The sequence below is a fragment of the Mustela putorius genome, unplaced genomic scaffold, assembly GCF_011764305.1.
Source record: "Mustela putorius furo isolate JIRA1106 unplaced genomic scaffold, ASM1176430v1.1 tig00003834_pilon_pilon_pilon, whole genome shotgun sequence".
Lineage (NCBI taxonomy): Eukaryota > Metazoa > Chordata > Mammalia > Carnivora > Mustelidae > Mustela > Mustela putorius.
In genome coordinates, this window is record NW_025421987.1 from 86,158,232 (window position 1) to 86,174,669 (window position 16,438).

Here is a 16,438-nt window from a genome sequence, read left to right on the forward strand (position 1 = left end):
AAATTGTCTTCTTAGGAACTGATAATTATGAGGGACCACAAAACTGAAATCTATGAGATAGGACATAAAATTTTAGGGGCACCTGGGTGGCTCAGTCAGTTGGGTGACTACCTTCAGCTCAGGTCATGATCCCAGGTCAGGGTCCTGGGATAGAGCCCCACATTGGGCTCCCTGCTCAGTGAGGGTCCTGCTTCTCCCTCTCTGTCTGCTGCTTCCCCTGCCTGTGCTCTCCTGTTCTGTCTCTGTCAAATAAGAAAAAATAAAATCTTAAAAAAAATTTCTTTTACAGTACACATACTCAGGATGATAGTCAAAATATTTTCTATCTCATACTGCATGAGCATGGCTCAGAGGAACCTGGCCTGAGCCATACTACTGGAGCAGAGTCCTGGGGGCCGAGTAGTGATTCAGGACTTCCCCTTCAGGTGATGGATCATAGGGAGACCCAAGAGATAGGGTGAGGGGAATCAGTTGGACAGTCATGGGGCTCAGGGTAATAGCTATTCACCCATTGGAATGGACATATTTTCAACAACTACTTCCACTGTGCTGGGGCACAGCAGCAGAAAAACCAGTGCTAAAAATACATGAGTTGTTACCCAGTGAGCTCACCCTTTAAAATGACCACCCCTGAGGCATGCACAGCATTTAGATTTTGCCTTAAAGAAAAATCCCGCACACCAGGCCCCATAAGGAGTTTTAGCTGTTACCTCTGCATGGGCAATCCTATAGTGACAGCCCAGGGCCAGCTCCAGTCCCCCTCCTAAAGCCAGGCCTTGAATAGCTGCCACCACGGGCTTCTCATTTCTCTGTATTTCATCTACTACATGTCCCAGGCCAAGGTCAGACATTCTTGGTGTACCGAAGCTGTGGATATCAGCCCCTAAGGACACAGACAAGGGAAAAGAAAGCTGAGAAAGATTTGGTATAACAATAAGGTAACAGACAACTCTCAAGGAATCTCAGACTCTTAGGGTCCATGAAACATTTTATCTTTTGGGTGGACACACAGTGAAGAAAGAACAGCCTAGGAAACGTAGAACAACATGAGAGAAAATCCCCAAATCTTTATCAGGAATCCTGTAATCTTCTAAAGTCTGTCTTTCTATATGACAGGTAGCTACCCTACCTTTAAATAATTAAGGGGCACCTGGGTGGCAGAGTTGGTTAAGTGTCTGACTTGGTTTCAGCTCAGGTCATGATACCAGGGTCCTGGGATCCAGCCCCGCATCAGGCTCCCTGCTCAGCATGGAGTCCGCTTGAGTCTCTCTCCCTCTGCCTCTCATACTCATGCTCTCTCTCTAAAATAAATAAGTAAAAATCTTAAAAAAAAATTTTTTTATAAAAATTAAAAAACTCAGGGGGCACCTGGGTTTAGTCGGTTGAGCACCGACTCTTGGTTTTGGCTGAGGTCATGATCTCAGGGTTATGAGACTGAGCCCCAGGTGAGACTCCTCACTCAGCAGAGTCTGCTTGAGATTCATTCCCTCTCACTCTTCCTCCTCCTCTGCCTCTCCCCCTGCTTGAATGTGTACTCTCTCTCTCTCAAATAAATCAATACATAAAAATCTTAAAAAAAAAAAAAAAAAGTTTAAAAAGCCCAGAGAAGGGGAACAGAGATTCTTAAAGTAATTTTTTTAAAGTAATTTTTTTTTAAGATTTTATTTATCAGAGAGAGAGAGGGAGAGAGCAGGCACAGACAGACAGAATGGCAGGCAGAGGCAGAGGGAGAAGCAGACTCCCTGCTGAGCAAGGAGCCCGATGTGGGACTTGATCCCAGGACGCTGGGATCATGACCTGAGCAGAAGGCAGCTGCCTTACCAACTGAGCCACCCAGGCTTCCCGGGAACAGAGATTCTGAGGTTGAGCCAGCCCTTCCTAATCTTTTGCATAATATTGCTCACCAACCCTATTCACAGCAAGTTAGACCCATTGTTAAGAGTATGAAGGCATTACAACATAAAACTTCAGCGGGAAACACATACATATTTATGAATTACATGTTCATCAACCAGCTTGGAATTATGTTTTCATAATAGATTTTTTCTGTGATCAAGAAAAGTAACAACATTTATATGTTTTCCTAATCATAAAAATAACACATGTGGGGCGCCTGGGTGGTTCAGTGGGTTACACATCTGACTTCGGGTCAGCCCCAGGGTCCTGGGATCCAACTCTGAGTCGTGCTCCCTGCTCAGTGGGAAGCCTACTTCTCCCTCTCCCTCTGCTGCTCCCTCTGCTTGTGCTCCCACTCTCTAATAAATAAATAAAACCTTAAAAAAACAAAACATGTATTACAGGAAATTCTAAAAATATACAAAGTAATAAAGAACATAAAGACCACCTCAAAAATCACCACACAGAGATAACAATGTAATATTTTGGAGGAATTCTTAGTTGTTTCCCAGTGCATATATGTAAATGGCTTTGTGACCTTCAGTAAGCTATTTATTTAGCCTTTAATCTCAAAACCTTTCTTAAATGACTTTGAATTAAACAAAAATTTACTGTAATATACATTTAACAATACTGAGAGCATTCTATAACAACAGTTTTCATATTTTCCTTTTTTCACATAACATTATAAATACTGAGCATTTTCCCTATAGCATTATCTATCCTTTAAAAACATTAAGCAAGGGTGCCTGGGTGGCTTAGTCAGTTCAGCATCTGCCTTCCGCTCACGTCATGATCCCAGGGTTGTGGGATCAAGCCCCATGTCAAGCTCCTTGTTCAGCAGTGAGCCCGCTTCTGCCTTTGCCTGCCACTCGCCCTGATTTTGCACGTTTGCTCTCTCTCTCTCTCTCGCTCTCTCTCTCTGTCAAAGAACAAAATCTTTGGGGGGAAAAAGAAAGGGCAGCTCTTTCTGCCCATGGGTCCTGTCCCTGGGCTTTTATAAAATCATCTTTTTGCACTCAAATAATTAAATAAATAAAAACCATTTCTAAGTAAGTAAGTAAGTAAATAAATAAATGATATGTAATATGTCTATTATTAATATACTATACATTATACATAATTTATATATTATATTTGATAATATTTAATATTATATTAATGTATTAATATAGTTATACCATAAATATAATATTAAGATATATAAATATGAATAATATCTAAATATATGACATATAAATAAATAAATATTTATTCATTTATTGGTACAAGTTAAAAAATTAAAGCAATCACTTCATATTCAGCCTATTCATGTTTTTGTTTCTACCTGCTCCTTACCTAGCATTATGGTTTTTTCTTACCCATTCATCATATTCCTATTCTAATCTAGTGTTATTACGATTGTTCTTTTTTTTTTTTTTAAGATTATTTATTTATTTATTTGACAGACAGAAATCACAAGTAGACAGAGAGGCAGGCAGAGAGAGAGAGGAGGAAGCAGGCTCCCTGCTGAGCAGAGAGCCCGATGTTGGACTCGATCCCAGGACCCTGAGATCATAACCCGAGCCGAAGGCAGTGGCTTAACCCACTTAGCCACCCAGGCGCCCCTAGAGACTCTTAATCTCAGGAAACAAACTGAGGATTGCTGGAGTGGAGCAGATTCGAGGGGATGGGGTAGCTGGGTGATGGACATTGGGGAGGGTATGTGCTATGGTGAGCACTGTGAGTTGTATTAGACTGATGAATCACAGACCTGTACCCCTGAAATAAATAATACATTATATGTTAATTTTTTTAAAAGATTCTATTTATTTGAGAGACAGAGAACAAAATGAGAGAGAGAGAGAGAGAGTGTACACAAGCTTGTGGTGGGGGGCAGCGGGGAGGGCAGAGGGAGAGGGACTAATAGACTTCCCCCTGAGCAAGGAGCCTACTATGGGGCTCAATCCCAGGACCCTGGGATCATGAGCTGAGCCAAAGGCAGATGCTTAACCAACTGAGCCACCCAGGTGGCCCTACTATCTACCTTCTAAATAGAGAAATTGAGGTTCAGGAGATAACAGGGATTTGCCCAAGCTCCCATAGGGTGGACCTATATGCAGAGCAGGTATGTACCAACATACCTGCTAGTGGCTAGTGTTAGTATATATTAGCAGGTATAACACCCAGCGAGCCTGGCACTATATGTCTTCTAAAGGCTCAATCCAATATAAAAGAGAGTAAGATCAGAATTTCCTCTGGGTCTCCTTGTGACTATGTCTCTACAATGTTTGTCATTCCCACTCAAGTCTCCCATATCCTTTACCCGCCCTATGGCATTACCCACAGAGACGGCTCATGCACTATCAGTATCAGTTTGTGGCTGGTTTCTGGAGACAGCAGGAGAGGGTTAGAGACTGGTTACCTGCAGAGAATTTGCCATCTGCTCCACAAATCACAATGGCTTTTACTGTATGGTCTGTTAGAGCTTTCTGCAGTCCCGCTTTTATTCCATGGAGTACAGCTGTACTAAAAGAAAAAAAAATACATGAGGCATTATAATTTAATTTCTACCATCTCAGTGTTTTTTTCCTTTTCTAACAATGAAAAATGAAACATACACACAATGGATAAAAACCTTAGTTACTTACTATTCAGCTTTCACTAATTTAATCAACTGATAATATGTATGTCAGGGCGCCTGGGTGGCTCAGTTGGTTGAGTCTGCCTTCAGCTCAGGTCATGATCCCAAGATCTGGGATCGAGCCCTGCATTGGGCTTCCTGCTCAGTGGGGAGCCTGCTTCTCCCTCTCCCTCTGTCCCTCTGCCCCACTCATGTTCTCTCTCTCTCGCCCACTCTCTCTGTCTCATATAAATAAAAATCTTAAAGAAATAATATATATTTCAACTGTGAATTAAGTACGAAGCTAAATAAATGAATAAACTTTTTTAAAAATGTGTTTTCCTGAACTTTGTTGTAACTTTGACCACTTAGAAGCAGCACTTATCAATTTTAAAATATTATTGTACACACTCTATGTACAGGAAAAGGAGTTTACAACATTCTAGGAAACAACAAAATATTACACCATATGTTGTAATAAAAGTACAAAGAAAGTGATGTGGACATTTACAAAGAGAAGAACTTACAATTTGTCATCCTAGCAAAATATAAGAAAACTGAAATAGTCTAAAAGAAACAACCTAAGAGATGTGTCAGGGGCTTCAAGTCACCCCAAATATCCAGCCCTTTCCACTTTCTTTCAAGTATGACGCATCTAGTTTTTAGCTGGATACATGACTGCCCAAAGTGAAGACTACATTTTCTGGCCTGTTATACAGTAAAGCAAGTGTAAGGCATTAAATCCTGGACAATAAGATGATACTTTAAGAGTCCTTAAAGGATTGGGAATGCTTCTTTTCTTTTCCTTTTCTGGCAGGAATGGGGATGTGATGGCTAGATCATGAGCAGCCATCATGGACCAAGAGGTGGAAGTCATGTATTGAGGATGGCAGAGCAAGAAATAAACAGACGGGGTCCCTGATGACTGTGGAGCAGTCATACCATTCTAAGACACTGCTGTGAAAGAAATCAACCTTTCCTTGTTTAATCCACTACTCTTTTGAGTTGTCTGTCTCTGAGAGCTGAAACCAATACTAACTAATTTAAGAGGCAAAGGCAAAGTCTGGGAAAGAAAAGGCATGTAACAGACTGCTACATTTCCTTAATGAGGGAGTCATCTACAGAAGAGAGTCAAGATTAAATGAGTCTGCTGAAGGAAAAGAGAGCTGAAGGTAAATCCTCTGGATACACCCTCATTGAAGAAGTGGGAGAGGCTCAGCAGAGTGATTTAGTACCAAGGGAGCAAAGATCAAGAGAGGAGAATTTGCCAAGAAGTAGAGGATCAATGAGTGTTAAGGGTTGGGGAAGGAGGAGAACCTGGGAAATGTGATGAGGAATTGCTTAAAGGAAAAATGACAGAACCAGGGTCCAATTTTGCACTGGAATTCTAAGCATTCTGGGTAAAATATCTATTCTAGTATATATAGGATGAAAAAGAAAAAAAAAACAATTTTTTTTAAAAACCCAACAAACTGCTAGAAAAGCCAAATTGCTCAGATCAACAACTATGAGTTAAAATATCAGGAAATAAAGGAGATACTGGTATATATTAACTCCTTTTTGCCTAGTTACTTTTCATCATTTAACCTAGATGACACCAGACAAAACCTCTTGGCTTTGACTGGTTAATTAGAAACCAAATCTACCAGGAGTACCTGGGCTCTGTTGGTTAAACACCACTCTTGATCTCGGCTCAGGTCATGATCTCAGGGTCATGGGACTGAGACCCCCCACACGATCCCCCCCACCACCACATCCAGCCCCATATGGAGTCCTGAGCTGCTTTGGTGCTCAGCAGGGAGTTTGCCTGAGATGCTCTCTCTCTCTCTCTTTCCCTCTGTCCCTCCCCCTATGCTCGCTCACTCTCTCTCCCCCTCTCTCCCTAAAATAAATAAATAAATCTTAAAAGACAGAGGAGGAGGTGAAAAAGAAGGAGGAGGAGGAAGTGGGGGAGGAAAGGAAGGACAGACAGAAGGAAGGAAGAAAGGAAGAAACCAAATCTGCTAATGAGATTTGGACCCAACCAGAACACTCAGAAGTTCAAAAGGCAAATATTTCCTCTGGGTAAATAATGGTTGCAAAAGTAGCCAAAATCAGTGCCACTGAGGACAAGAGTCTAGCTTCCCCCCTTTCAACCAAACTCTACTCTTTTTTTTTTTTTTTAAAGATTTTATTTATTTATTTGACAGAGAGAAATCACAAGTAGATGGAGAAGCAGGCAGAGAGAGAGAGAGAGAGAGGGAGGGAAGCAGGCTCCCTGCTGAGCAGAAAGCCCGATGCGGGACTCGATCCCAGGACCCTGAGATCATGACCTGAGCCGAAGGCAGAGGCTTAACCCACTGAGCCACCCAGGCGCCCCCCAAACTCTACTCTTTTACCTCTTACGGTCTCGCTAATTTTGCAAAAATCAAACACAGGGAAATGAAAACGGCTATAAACAGGCACAGCTTTACCAGATTCAATCCGACAAAGGGACCACAGCCTTGCAGCAATGAGTTTACATGGGTTAAGAAATAATTTTCTCTGGCGCCTGGACAGCTCAGTTAGTTAAGCCATTGCCTTCGGCTCAGGTCTTGATCCTGGAGTCCTGGGATGGAGTCCTGGAATTAAGTCCTGGATCCGGATCCCAGCTCCACAGGGAGTCTTCGTCTCCCTCTGACCTTCTCCCCTCTCATGCTCTCTCTCTCTCTCTTAAATAAAATAAATAAATAAAATATATTTTTTTAAAGAACTTCTTAAAAAAGCAAGACAAAAGAAATTATTCTCTCCCTTTAATATTGTCCAAGAGTGGAGAAATTTGAGTCTAGAGTAAAGATAACATTTTCATGGGTGCTGAGCAAAGCTCTTAACTTCTGTGGCTTTAGGAGGTCTTTCATGTGACAGTTTTTTTAAATCCAAAGGTCATCATATTAAGTTTGTAGCTTGTGACCAGCATTTTTTAAATCAAAGAAATAGAAGAGAAAAATAGAATATGACAAATCATACACCATGTAAGGATAAGGGTTCTGTTTTGGGAGGTTCGGAGCGGGGGCTGTTTGTTTGTTTGTTTCTGCCCAGTACAGAGCTTGAAATCACAACCTGCTCCCCCAGATTATAAGACCTGGGCTGAAATCAAGAGGCAGACACCTAACAGACTTCAGCCACCCAGGCGCCCCATAAGGGTAAGTTTTGTTTGTCCTACACTTCAGGATCTTCAGCATAGGTAAATTTCACCACAACATCAGGAGGTAGATACAAACTTTTCTCTTGCAGGGTGGGGGTGGGGGGTGGAGAAGGGGCAGGCTAAATACGAGAAATGTTTAAAATTGCTATGAGAAAATAAATAAATAAATAAAATTGCTATGAGAAAATACTTCTAGTTATGGGTATAAGACTGTGAAACTTTTCCCCCAAGTTCGTGATGGGCATGGTTTGCCATTATGAGCAGAGGCTGACGCAGAGTCCTAATGTCTACTACCTCTAACTAAAACACAGACAAGTCCAAAATGGATATGTAGTCATATCACTTATATTTTTCTTCATCAAAACCAAAATAACAGATATTTTGCTTTTTTTTTCTGAGAATGGCAAGAAACTGGAGATATTCTTGTTATGATTTTATTCCTGCACCTTTTCTTGTATTATTAAATGCAATAACTTGTATTAAAAATAAGAATTATTCTAATAATGATAAAATTGAATCTGATGACACGAAGATAAAAAATCAGTTAAAATTAGCAAGCCTCCTCATTCCAGTCTCTCTCTCTCCTTTTTTTCTATTAACATGTAATGTATTATTGGTCCCAGGAGTACTGGTCTGTGAATCATCAGTCTTACACAATTCACAGCCCTCACCATAGCCCACAGCCTACCCAATGTCCATAACTCAGCCACCCTATCCCTACCCCCAGCCCCAGCAGCCCTCAGTTTGTTTTGTGAGATTAAGAGTCTCTTATGGTTTGTCTCCCTCCCGATCCAATCTTGTCTCATTTTTCCCCCTCCCTTCCCCCCACCCCACTTCTCAAATTCCTCATATCAGAGAGATCCTATGATGTTTGTCTTTCTCTGATAGTCCAGTCTCTTTTTTGCTCCAGTGGTATGTCCTAAGGATATTGACCAAAGGTCTTTCTGCTTGTTTTATATATTCTTCGTAAATTATAATTTCTGCTAATCCTACTCTCTGAGAATGGGTGCCTCTTTCCTGGTCTGATGGATCACTATCCTTTTAACAAAGATTCGCAAGAACCAAATGTATATAATTAAACATTTTTTAAATAAAAACCAGAAAAACCACCAGTTTTGAAAGCACGGCTGTTTAAGTACACTGCACACATCTGTGTCAAAGTTTACCAAGGAAGGTGCTCCACGATAAAATCAAAGAAGGTAACTGCACAGTCGTTTTTTGGGAAATGCTACTTAATGCGCTTTCTCCAAACATATCTTCCAATGAAGCACCAAGGCCTTCGGTTTAGAACAGATCAGGAGAAAGAACTTTGCATTTCTCTGCCACATCACAGTTCACCTGTTCTCACTGCCTTGGCATTAATGAGGACCTTTGTTAATTTTTTCTCCCCCCCCCCCCCAAATGTGAAGCCACCTTCTCATCAGCTTTTTAAAACTTTCAGTCACGCACTGGTAGGACGGCCTGGACTTGGGGCTGGGAAGTGAGGGATCAAGGTCGGGCCAGCATTGGTACCTTTGGAACAGAACATACACTCGAGAAGTCAAAGCTGCTAACAAGCAGAAGGGCTGAGCACGAAGCTGGCACGGAGGATCCGGTCCGGGCCCAGCTCCCCCACTTAGCCGCCATCTGCCCGCCTCTGAGCCTCAGTTTCCTCACTAGGGAAACAGCATCCGAGTTCGCAGCGACGTTCACAAAGCTCACCGAAGCCCCAGGCCGCGCCGCGCGCCGCCGTTCCGTCCGTGCCAGCGCCTTTCTGCGTTCAAACCAGCCGCGGGGCGAAAGCCTCGGAGCGGGCAGGCGGCGGGGGGCTCGCCGTCCGCGGGCCGGAGGCGACCGAGCCGGTTACCTGATGGCGTTGACCGGCGGGTTTCGGAGGCGGATCAGCGCCAGACAGTTCCGCAACCGCGTGTACTCCGCCATGTCTCCAAGCTCGCGAAAGTCGCCTCCGTCTCCCGCCGCTAGGCTACGCCGCGTTCCCCCCACCCCGCGCGGGGCCGGCCTCGCGAGGAGGGGCGGCCGCAGGGCCAATGCGAGCCGGGCGCCGCCTCCCGCCGCCAGTCCTCCCACCTGCTTCTCCTCCGGCGCGACCCCAGCCCGGCTCTCGGCGGGCGCTGGTGCTCTCGTTGTCAGCGCTGGCTCCTAGCACGGCGTGGGTCAGAGAGGACGCTGGAAGAAGGCTGCGACCGTAAGCAAGTCCAAGTTTGCAACGCTGCCTTCTCTGGACAACTTCTGGGTTCGCCAGGCTGGCGGAGCTGTCCTCATCAGTTTTCATCTTCATGATCCTTCTCTTTTTTTTTTTAAGATGTGTTTTTTTTTTTAAATTTATTTATTTGACAGAGAGACATCACAAGTAGGCAGAGAGGCAGGCAGAGAGAGAGGAGGAAGCAGGCTCCCTGCTGAGCAGAGAGCCCCATGCGGGATCCGATCCCAGGACCCTGAGATCATGACCTGAGCCGAAGGCAGCGGCTTAACCCACTGAGCCACCCAGGCGCCCCTTCATGATCCTGCTTAACAGGGATAGATACCTGGGGTCTTGCCATCCGGGCGATAGGACACAGGCTTGCGACATGAAATACAAGCACCATGAATTTGACTTAAACCGGTATGGGACCAACCACTTACAGAACAGTAATTTTATCTGGCTCACTATAACGGCGCAGCCTAGTGAAATGTGTGGGTATCTTGTCTGCCCTAACCTCCTTTCTTTCTTTAAAAAAAATCCCCCCAGTTTTGTTGGGATATAATTGACATACATCACTATAAAGTCAAAGGTGTACCCCATAATGACTCATATCGATTGGAAAATGATTGCCGCAATAAGTTTAACAACCGACATCTCATATAGATAAAAAATAGACAAAAGGGGGGTAAACCTCTTTTCTTCTTCTGCCATTCCTAAGCATCGTGATTTCTAATCATTCAACCTCGAATTGAGCAGCTATTAAAATAACCCAGACCCAGCCCCTTCCCTCCAAAAGCATACCACCAAAATAAGGTTTTTCTAGATGCCATCAGCTCTGGTGATCCTCCCAGTCCCAGTCAGCCCTTCAGGCAGTCTGGAAGTCTCAGAGGAAAACAAAATGAAACAATAGAATGCTTTTGTTCACTGGTGTTTCACAAATCTCAGCAATGATAAGGGACTGTTTTCATATTCTTTTACCTATTGGGAATAAAAACAGGTTCTAAGTCTCAAGAAAGTAGGATTGGCTTGAAGCCCTGGGAATAAGCAGCAGTTGGAAGGTACCCAACCCATCACAGACAGCCAATCTAGCAAGGACAGCCCTCATTTCTAATATCCAGCCAATCACATACAATGCAGTGCATGCCTCTCAGTGGCGGACAAAAGCCAGCTTCACAGGTGATATCCATCTCTGATGCCTCTGAAAATTTGCCAACTTCTCAACTCCATCTTGCTCAAAAACATGATGTAAGATCAACAGTCGGCTCTGCCTGGGAGAAACTTCATGAGCAACCTAGCTTTCCTTATTCCAGGAAGTGACAGATTCAGCTTCATCTTCTTATTCCAGATACTGGTCTCTAGGGGAACAACTCACAGAGGCCTCCTAGCAACCTTGAGTGTCTCCACGAAGGCCATGTAGGCAAGACTGAATAGCTCTGAATGCCCTGAAGTTCTTCTTGGATCAAGAGTTGATAAGCATGGTGTGGAGTTGTCTCAAGGCAGGTTCTCACATCTACCTTGGAGGTGTGAGCCATAGGTCATTTCTTATCTAGTTCCCCAGTTTTAGTTGACTGCAGAACTTTCTCCCTGGTGCAAGCTGCTAACTTCTATGTGAATCTATAGAGCCGCTCGACAGTAATTTAGAGTTGGGCTCTTCACCAGGGTAAGGACAAAGGTAAGCAAGCAAGGCACCCAGTGGGCAAAATGTAAGAGGGCACTCACTCTCAGTATCCTACACCTGCCCACCCCGCCCTTTTCCTCAGTAACAGAGCGACTCACTGTTCCTGTGATCTCTTATCTAGCTTCTCCTGGTTGGGGTCATCCTACGGGACCAGAGATAGGGAAGGTGACACCAAGTGAATCTTTCACTTGTCTGTGTAAATAATAAACTGTCTAAATCCATTCAGTCTCCTTACAGATCAAACCTATGGAAGTGTGGCAAGCCAATCTAGCAAGCGCCACCATGCTGCCAATGACAGACCACCTGACCATTTGATAGTCTCCTGAGCATTGCGATGAATTGTTATGTTCTTGAGTTGTCTTCTCATTTGTCCCAAGAAGTGCTACTTCACAGGATGTCATTTCTCTTGGCTAGTGTACTTCGGCATCAACTGCATGTTGAATATTAGCTTTGCTTAATTATGACTCTCACTGTTGTTGTGTTGCAACTAATGAAAATAGATCAGTTAATCAGAAGGGATGTGTGTGTGTGTGTGTGTGTGTGTTTAAGTAAATTCTTTGCCCAATGTGCGGCTCAAACTCAGGACCCTGAGATCAAGTGTTGCATGCTCTAGAAGAGGTTTTAAAATTATAAGACAAGGGGCGCCTGGGTGGCTCAGTGGGTTAAAGCCTCTGCCTTTGGCTCAGGTCATGATCCCAGGGTCCTGGGATCGAGCCCTACGTTGGGCTCTCTGCTCAGAAGGGAGCCTGCTTCCTCCTCTCTCTCTGCCTGCCTCTCTGCCTACTTGTGATCTCTGCCTATCAAATAAATTAAAAAAATATATATAAGACAAATAAAAGAATGTAAATATAGAACTTTTGTGTGCTAGATCATGCATATATGTACTCACAATAAGAGATGTCTATCTACTTGATTTGTGTTGTAAAACTTTATTCAATAGTGGCCTGAAGCCATCAGGGCTGACTTCTCTGGTAAACCAATCCGATTATTCTGGAACAATTGCTTTTCAGCTGGAGTGATAAAATCTCTCACATGTTCTCTTCCATGTGCTTCCCCCTTTCACTGTGGGACATAAATGGGCACAAGACCTCAGAGAAGGAGGGAGCCACAGATAGAAGCAGCCTGACTTCTCAAGTGATCTTGTATGACAGACTGGCCTGCTGACTAGAACCAACATGGACTGTCATAAGAGAAATAAACAAATTCCTTTGTTAAGGAATTTTAACCTGTCCTGTCTAATACAATGAAGAAATGGGCAGTGAATACACCCCTCCACAGTGAAGTTGGCTGACATTTGAGGAGAAAAGCTGCTCACATAAGTACTTGAAATAAGAGATGCGATATAGTGTCTTCACTGTGCCAATATTATTAGTAATGACAATTTCTATAATTTCAAATGGCTCGCTTAAGTGTTGAGCATCGGAGATAACACACACACACACACACACACGGTATTCAGTACCTTCATGATGAAGATAAGCTATCAGGATTCCTAAAGAAGTCCCAACTATGGCAGAAAAACGACTCAGTCATGACAATTATCTTCACTGATTAAAATGTGATCAAGGAGGTATTCTTTTTTTTTTTTAGGTGTGGGTTTTTTGTTGTTGTTGTTCTGTTTTGTTTTTTAAAGATTTTATTTATTTGAGAGAGAGAGAGTGAGAGAGAGTACAAGCAGTCATAGGCAAAGAAAGAAGCAGTCTCCCAGATGAACAAGAAGCCTGATATGGGACTTGATCTAGGACACTGGATCATGACCCAAGCTGAAGGCAGACACTTAACCAACTGAACCACCCAGGCATCCCTAGGTGGTGGGATGCTCAAGGAGGTATTCTTGAGCATATTTAAAGATCATGCCTGTAGGCTGCAACAAAATCTGAACTCAATGTAGCCAAAACTTAAACTGAGAGCCCATTCACTGCTATCTCCCATATTTCAACCTCTCAGTTTTTCAGAGAGCGCTGCTTCTCACCTATCATCAGCTACATCATATTCATGTTTCCCTAACTCACATTTGTTTCCCTTTTCCCTACCTAGAAAGACATTTTTCCCTTTTAAGTTTCAAATGATATTTTAAAAGGATAAGGGATTTTTAAATTGAGATCTAACTCACACACTATGCAATTTATCCTTTAAAGTGAACAATCCTGTGATTTTTAGTATATTCACAAGGTATACATGATCACCACTCTCAAATTCCAGAACATTTTAATCATTCCAAGATAAACTTTGTACCTATTATGCAGATTTGCCTATTCCACATATTTTAAATAATTGGAATCATATAGTATATGGCCTTTGCACCTGGTTTCTTTCACTTAGCACAACATTTTTGTTTGTTTTAGGGAAGGAGTGGTTCCAGGTCTCTCCTTGCTTCAGGTAGTACCCTGGCTTTGTGGCAACACAACAACAGTGTTCATATGGTGTTTTCCCCATGTGGATGTTATCTCTGCACTCCAAATTCCCCTTTTTATAAGGACACTAAATGACCCCATCTTAACCTGATCATCTGCAAAGACCCTATTTCTAAATCAGATTCCATTCACAGGTCTTGTTGGCTAGGACTTCACATCTTTTTGAGGGACATAGGTCAGCCCATAACAGCCCCATGCAGTCACTGCTGTAGATGCCCTTTTAGGGGGCAGGGCAACACAAGGTCAGCTTGAGCTCCATAAGCAACCAGGTAGTCTTGGTATTTGAAGCTACAGAAATGGCAATGACTTCCACTCTTCCGAACTATACTTTGTAGTTTGGGTTAGGTCACATTTGTTTTTTTTTTGTTGTTGCTTATTATTTTTTTAAAGAAGGCTCCATGCTCAGCATGTTGCCCAACATAGGACTTGAATTCACAACCCTAAGATCAAGACCTGAGCCAAGATCAAGAGTCAGTTGGACACTCAACCAACCAAACCACCCAGGCACTCTGATTTTTTTTTTTTTCTAAAAGTAAGCAAAACTGTCCAGAATGGAGAAATATTTATCCTTAAATGACCACACAAGCTAGCTTTTTCCATAAGAATCAACCACAAGAACAAAGATTTGGACATTATCAGCCATACCCGAAGATACTAGACATGTTAGAAATTAAAATAAACAGGGGCACCTGGGTGGCTCAGTGGGTTAAGCCGCTGCCTTCGGCTCAGGTCATGATCTCAGGGTCCTGGGATCGAGTCCCACATTGGGCTCTCTGCTCAGTGGGGAGCCTGCTTCCTCCTCTCTCTCTCTGCCTGCCTTTCTACCTACTTGTGATGTCTCTCTGTCAAATAAATAAATAAAATCTTAAAAAAAAAAGAAATTAAAATAAACAGAAAAGATGCAGGCTCCATCTGACTTTATTTTTTAGGGGAAGGGAACAAATTTCTTTAAGTTGACAGGATGCACACCAAAGTAATAAAAGGAAAACATTTTGCAAAATGGGCTTTTGATGTTTCACAAGAAAAGGCTTCACACTTAAAATTGTGCAAGTTTTCTCCTTTTACTTATTTTTTCACTTGGATGTTCTGCAGAACACTGTCTTCAATCCTAACACCATATTGTGATTCAAGTGGTTTTTCCAGCTAAGTACATTAATGATAATAAACACAATAATACAAAGTCAAATAACTAACATTTCATTGTTCTCATGTTTTGCATGTATGAACACACTTAATCCTCCTTGCAGTCCATGGATAAGGCATCATTGTTTATCAGCGTTTTATGGAAGAGGCACAGGGAGCTAACTTGTCTAAAGCCACATTGCTGCTCAAAAGCGGAACCGAAGTTTTAACCCACAGTGTCTGGGTCTGGAGGTTGCATTAGCGTGTTTTTAAGATTCGTCCATGTCACATAGTATGTATCAGTGTTTCATCTCTTTTAATGGCTGAATAATAGTTCATTTATGTATATATCACTTTTTGTTTATCCAGTCATCAATTTATGGGTATTTGGGTTGTTTCCATTTTTTTGCTGTTATTTAAGAAAAGATTTTATTTGAAAGAGAGAGAGAAAATGAACAGGGGGAGGGACAGAAGTAGAGGGAGAAGCAGACTGCTCAGCATGGGGCTTGACCCCAGGATCCTGGGGTCATGAATTCATGACCTGAGCCCAAGGCAGACGCTTAATTGACTGAGCCACCCAGGCACTCCACTTTTGTGCTGTTGTGACTATTGCTGCTATGAACATTTTATGTCCAAATTTTTAGGTAAATATGATTTTAATTCTTTTTGGCATATACCTAGGAGTAGAATTGCTGGGTCATATGGTAACTATACATTAACTTTTAAAAACAAGTTTTCTTTGATCGAACTGTAATTGACACAAAGTTATATTAGTTTCATGTGTACAATATAATGACTCAGCATTTCTATACATTACTCAGTGTTCATCCCAAGTGTACTTCTAATCTCTTTTATCGACTCCCCGACTCCCCGCCCCCATACCTCCCCTCTGGCAACCACCAGTTTGTTCTTGGTTTGTTTGTTTCTTAAATTTTAGAGGAGTGAAGTCATATGGTATGTCTTTTCCTATCTGACTTGTTTTACTTAGCATTATATTCTCTAGCTCCATCCACATAGTTGCAAATGGCAAGATCTGTTCTTTATAATGGCCCTGAAGTTGAAAAGATAAGAATGGTAGAACTGAGTGTCTAGTACAGAAATAAGTGTATATATTTTTTAAAGACTTTATTTATTTGATAGGGAGAGAGAGAAAGAGAGGGAACATGAGCAGGGGGAGGGACAAGGGTAGAGGAAGAAGCAGGCTCCCCATGAGCAGAGAGCCTGATAAGGGAGGACCCTGGAATTATGACCTGAGCCAAAGGCAGATGCTTAACCAACTTAGCCACCCAGGCACCCCAGAAATGAATGTATATATTTTTTCTCTTTTCTAGTCTGAGAATTGCCTTGGAACTATAGAATGTGTGTCTGTCTCCTCTGTGAG

The 16,438-nt window shown here is 42.5% G+C and overlaps 1 protein-coding gene across 8 annotated transcripts in view; it reads right to left on the reverse strand.

Annotated features, from left to right (window-relative positions):
• The window catches only part of EHHADH (enoyl-CoA hydratase and 3-hydroxyacyl CoA dehydrogenase), a 44,998-nt gene extending 35,340 nt beyond the window's left edge, over positions 1 to 9,658 (reverse strand). Inside the window, exons 1-3 of one of the 8 annotated variants that reach the window (XM_004745171.3) lie at positions 9,508 to 9,658; positions 4,301 to 4,404; positions 711 to 883 (exon numbers count right to left, since the gene is read on the reverse strand). In XM_004745171.3, coding sequence (XP_004745228.1) covers positions 711 to 883; positions 4,301 to 4,404; positions 9,508 to 9,581 — 351 coding nt within the window. In that variant the 5' untranslated portion in view covers positions 9,582 to 9,658. Of the gene's footprint in view, positions 1 to 710; positions 884 to 4,300; positions 4,405 to 9,362 lie in introns of all 8 variants that reach the window. The other 7 variants (XM_004745172.3, XM_004745174.3, XM_004745173.3 and 4 more) reach the window with 7 other exon arrangements.
• Between the last annotated feature and the right edge of the window lie 6,780 nt (positions 9,659 to 16,438).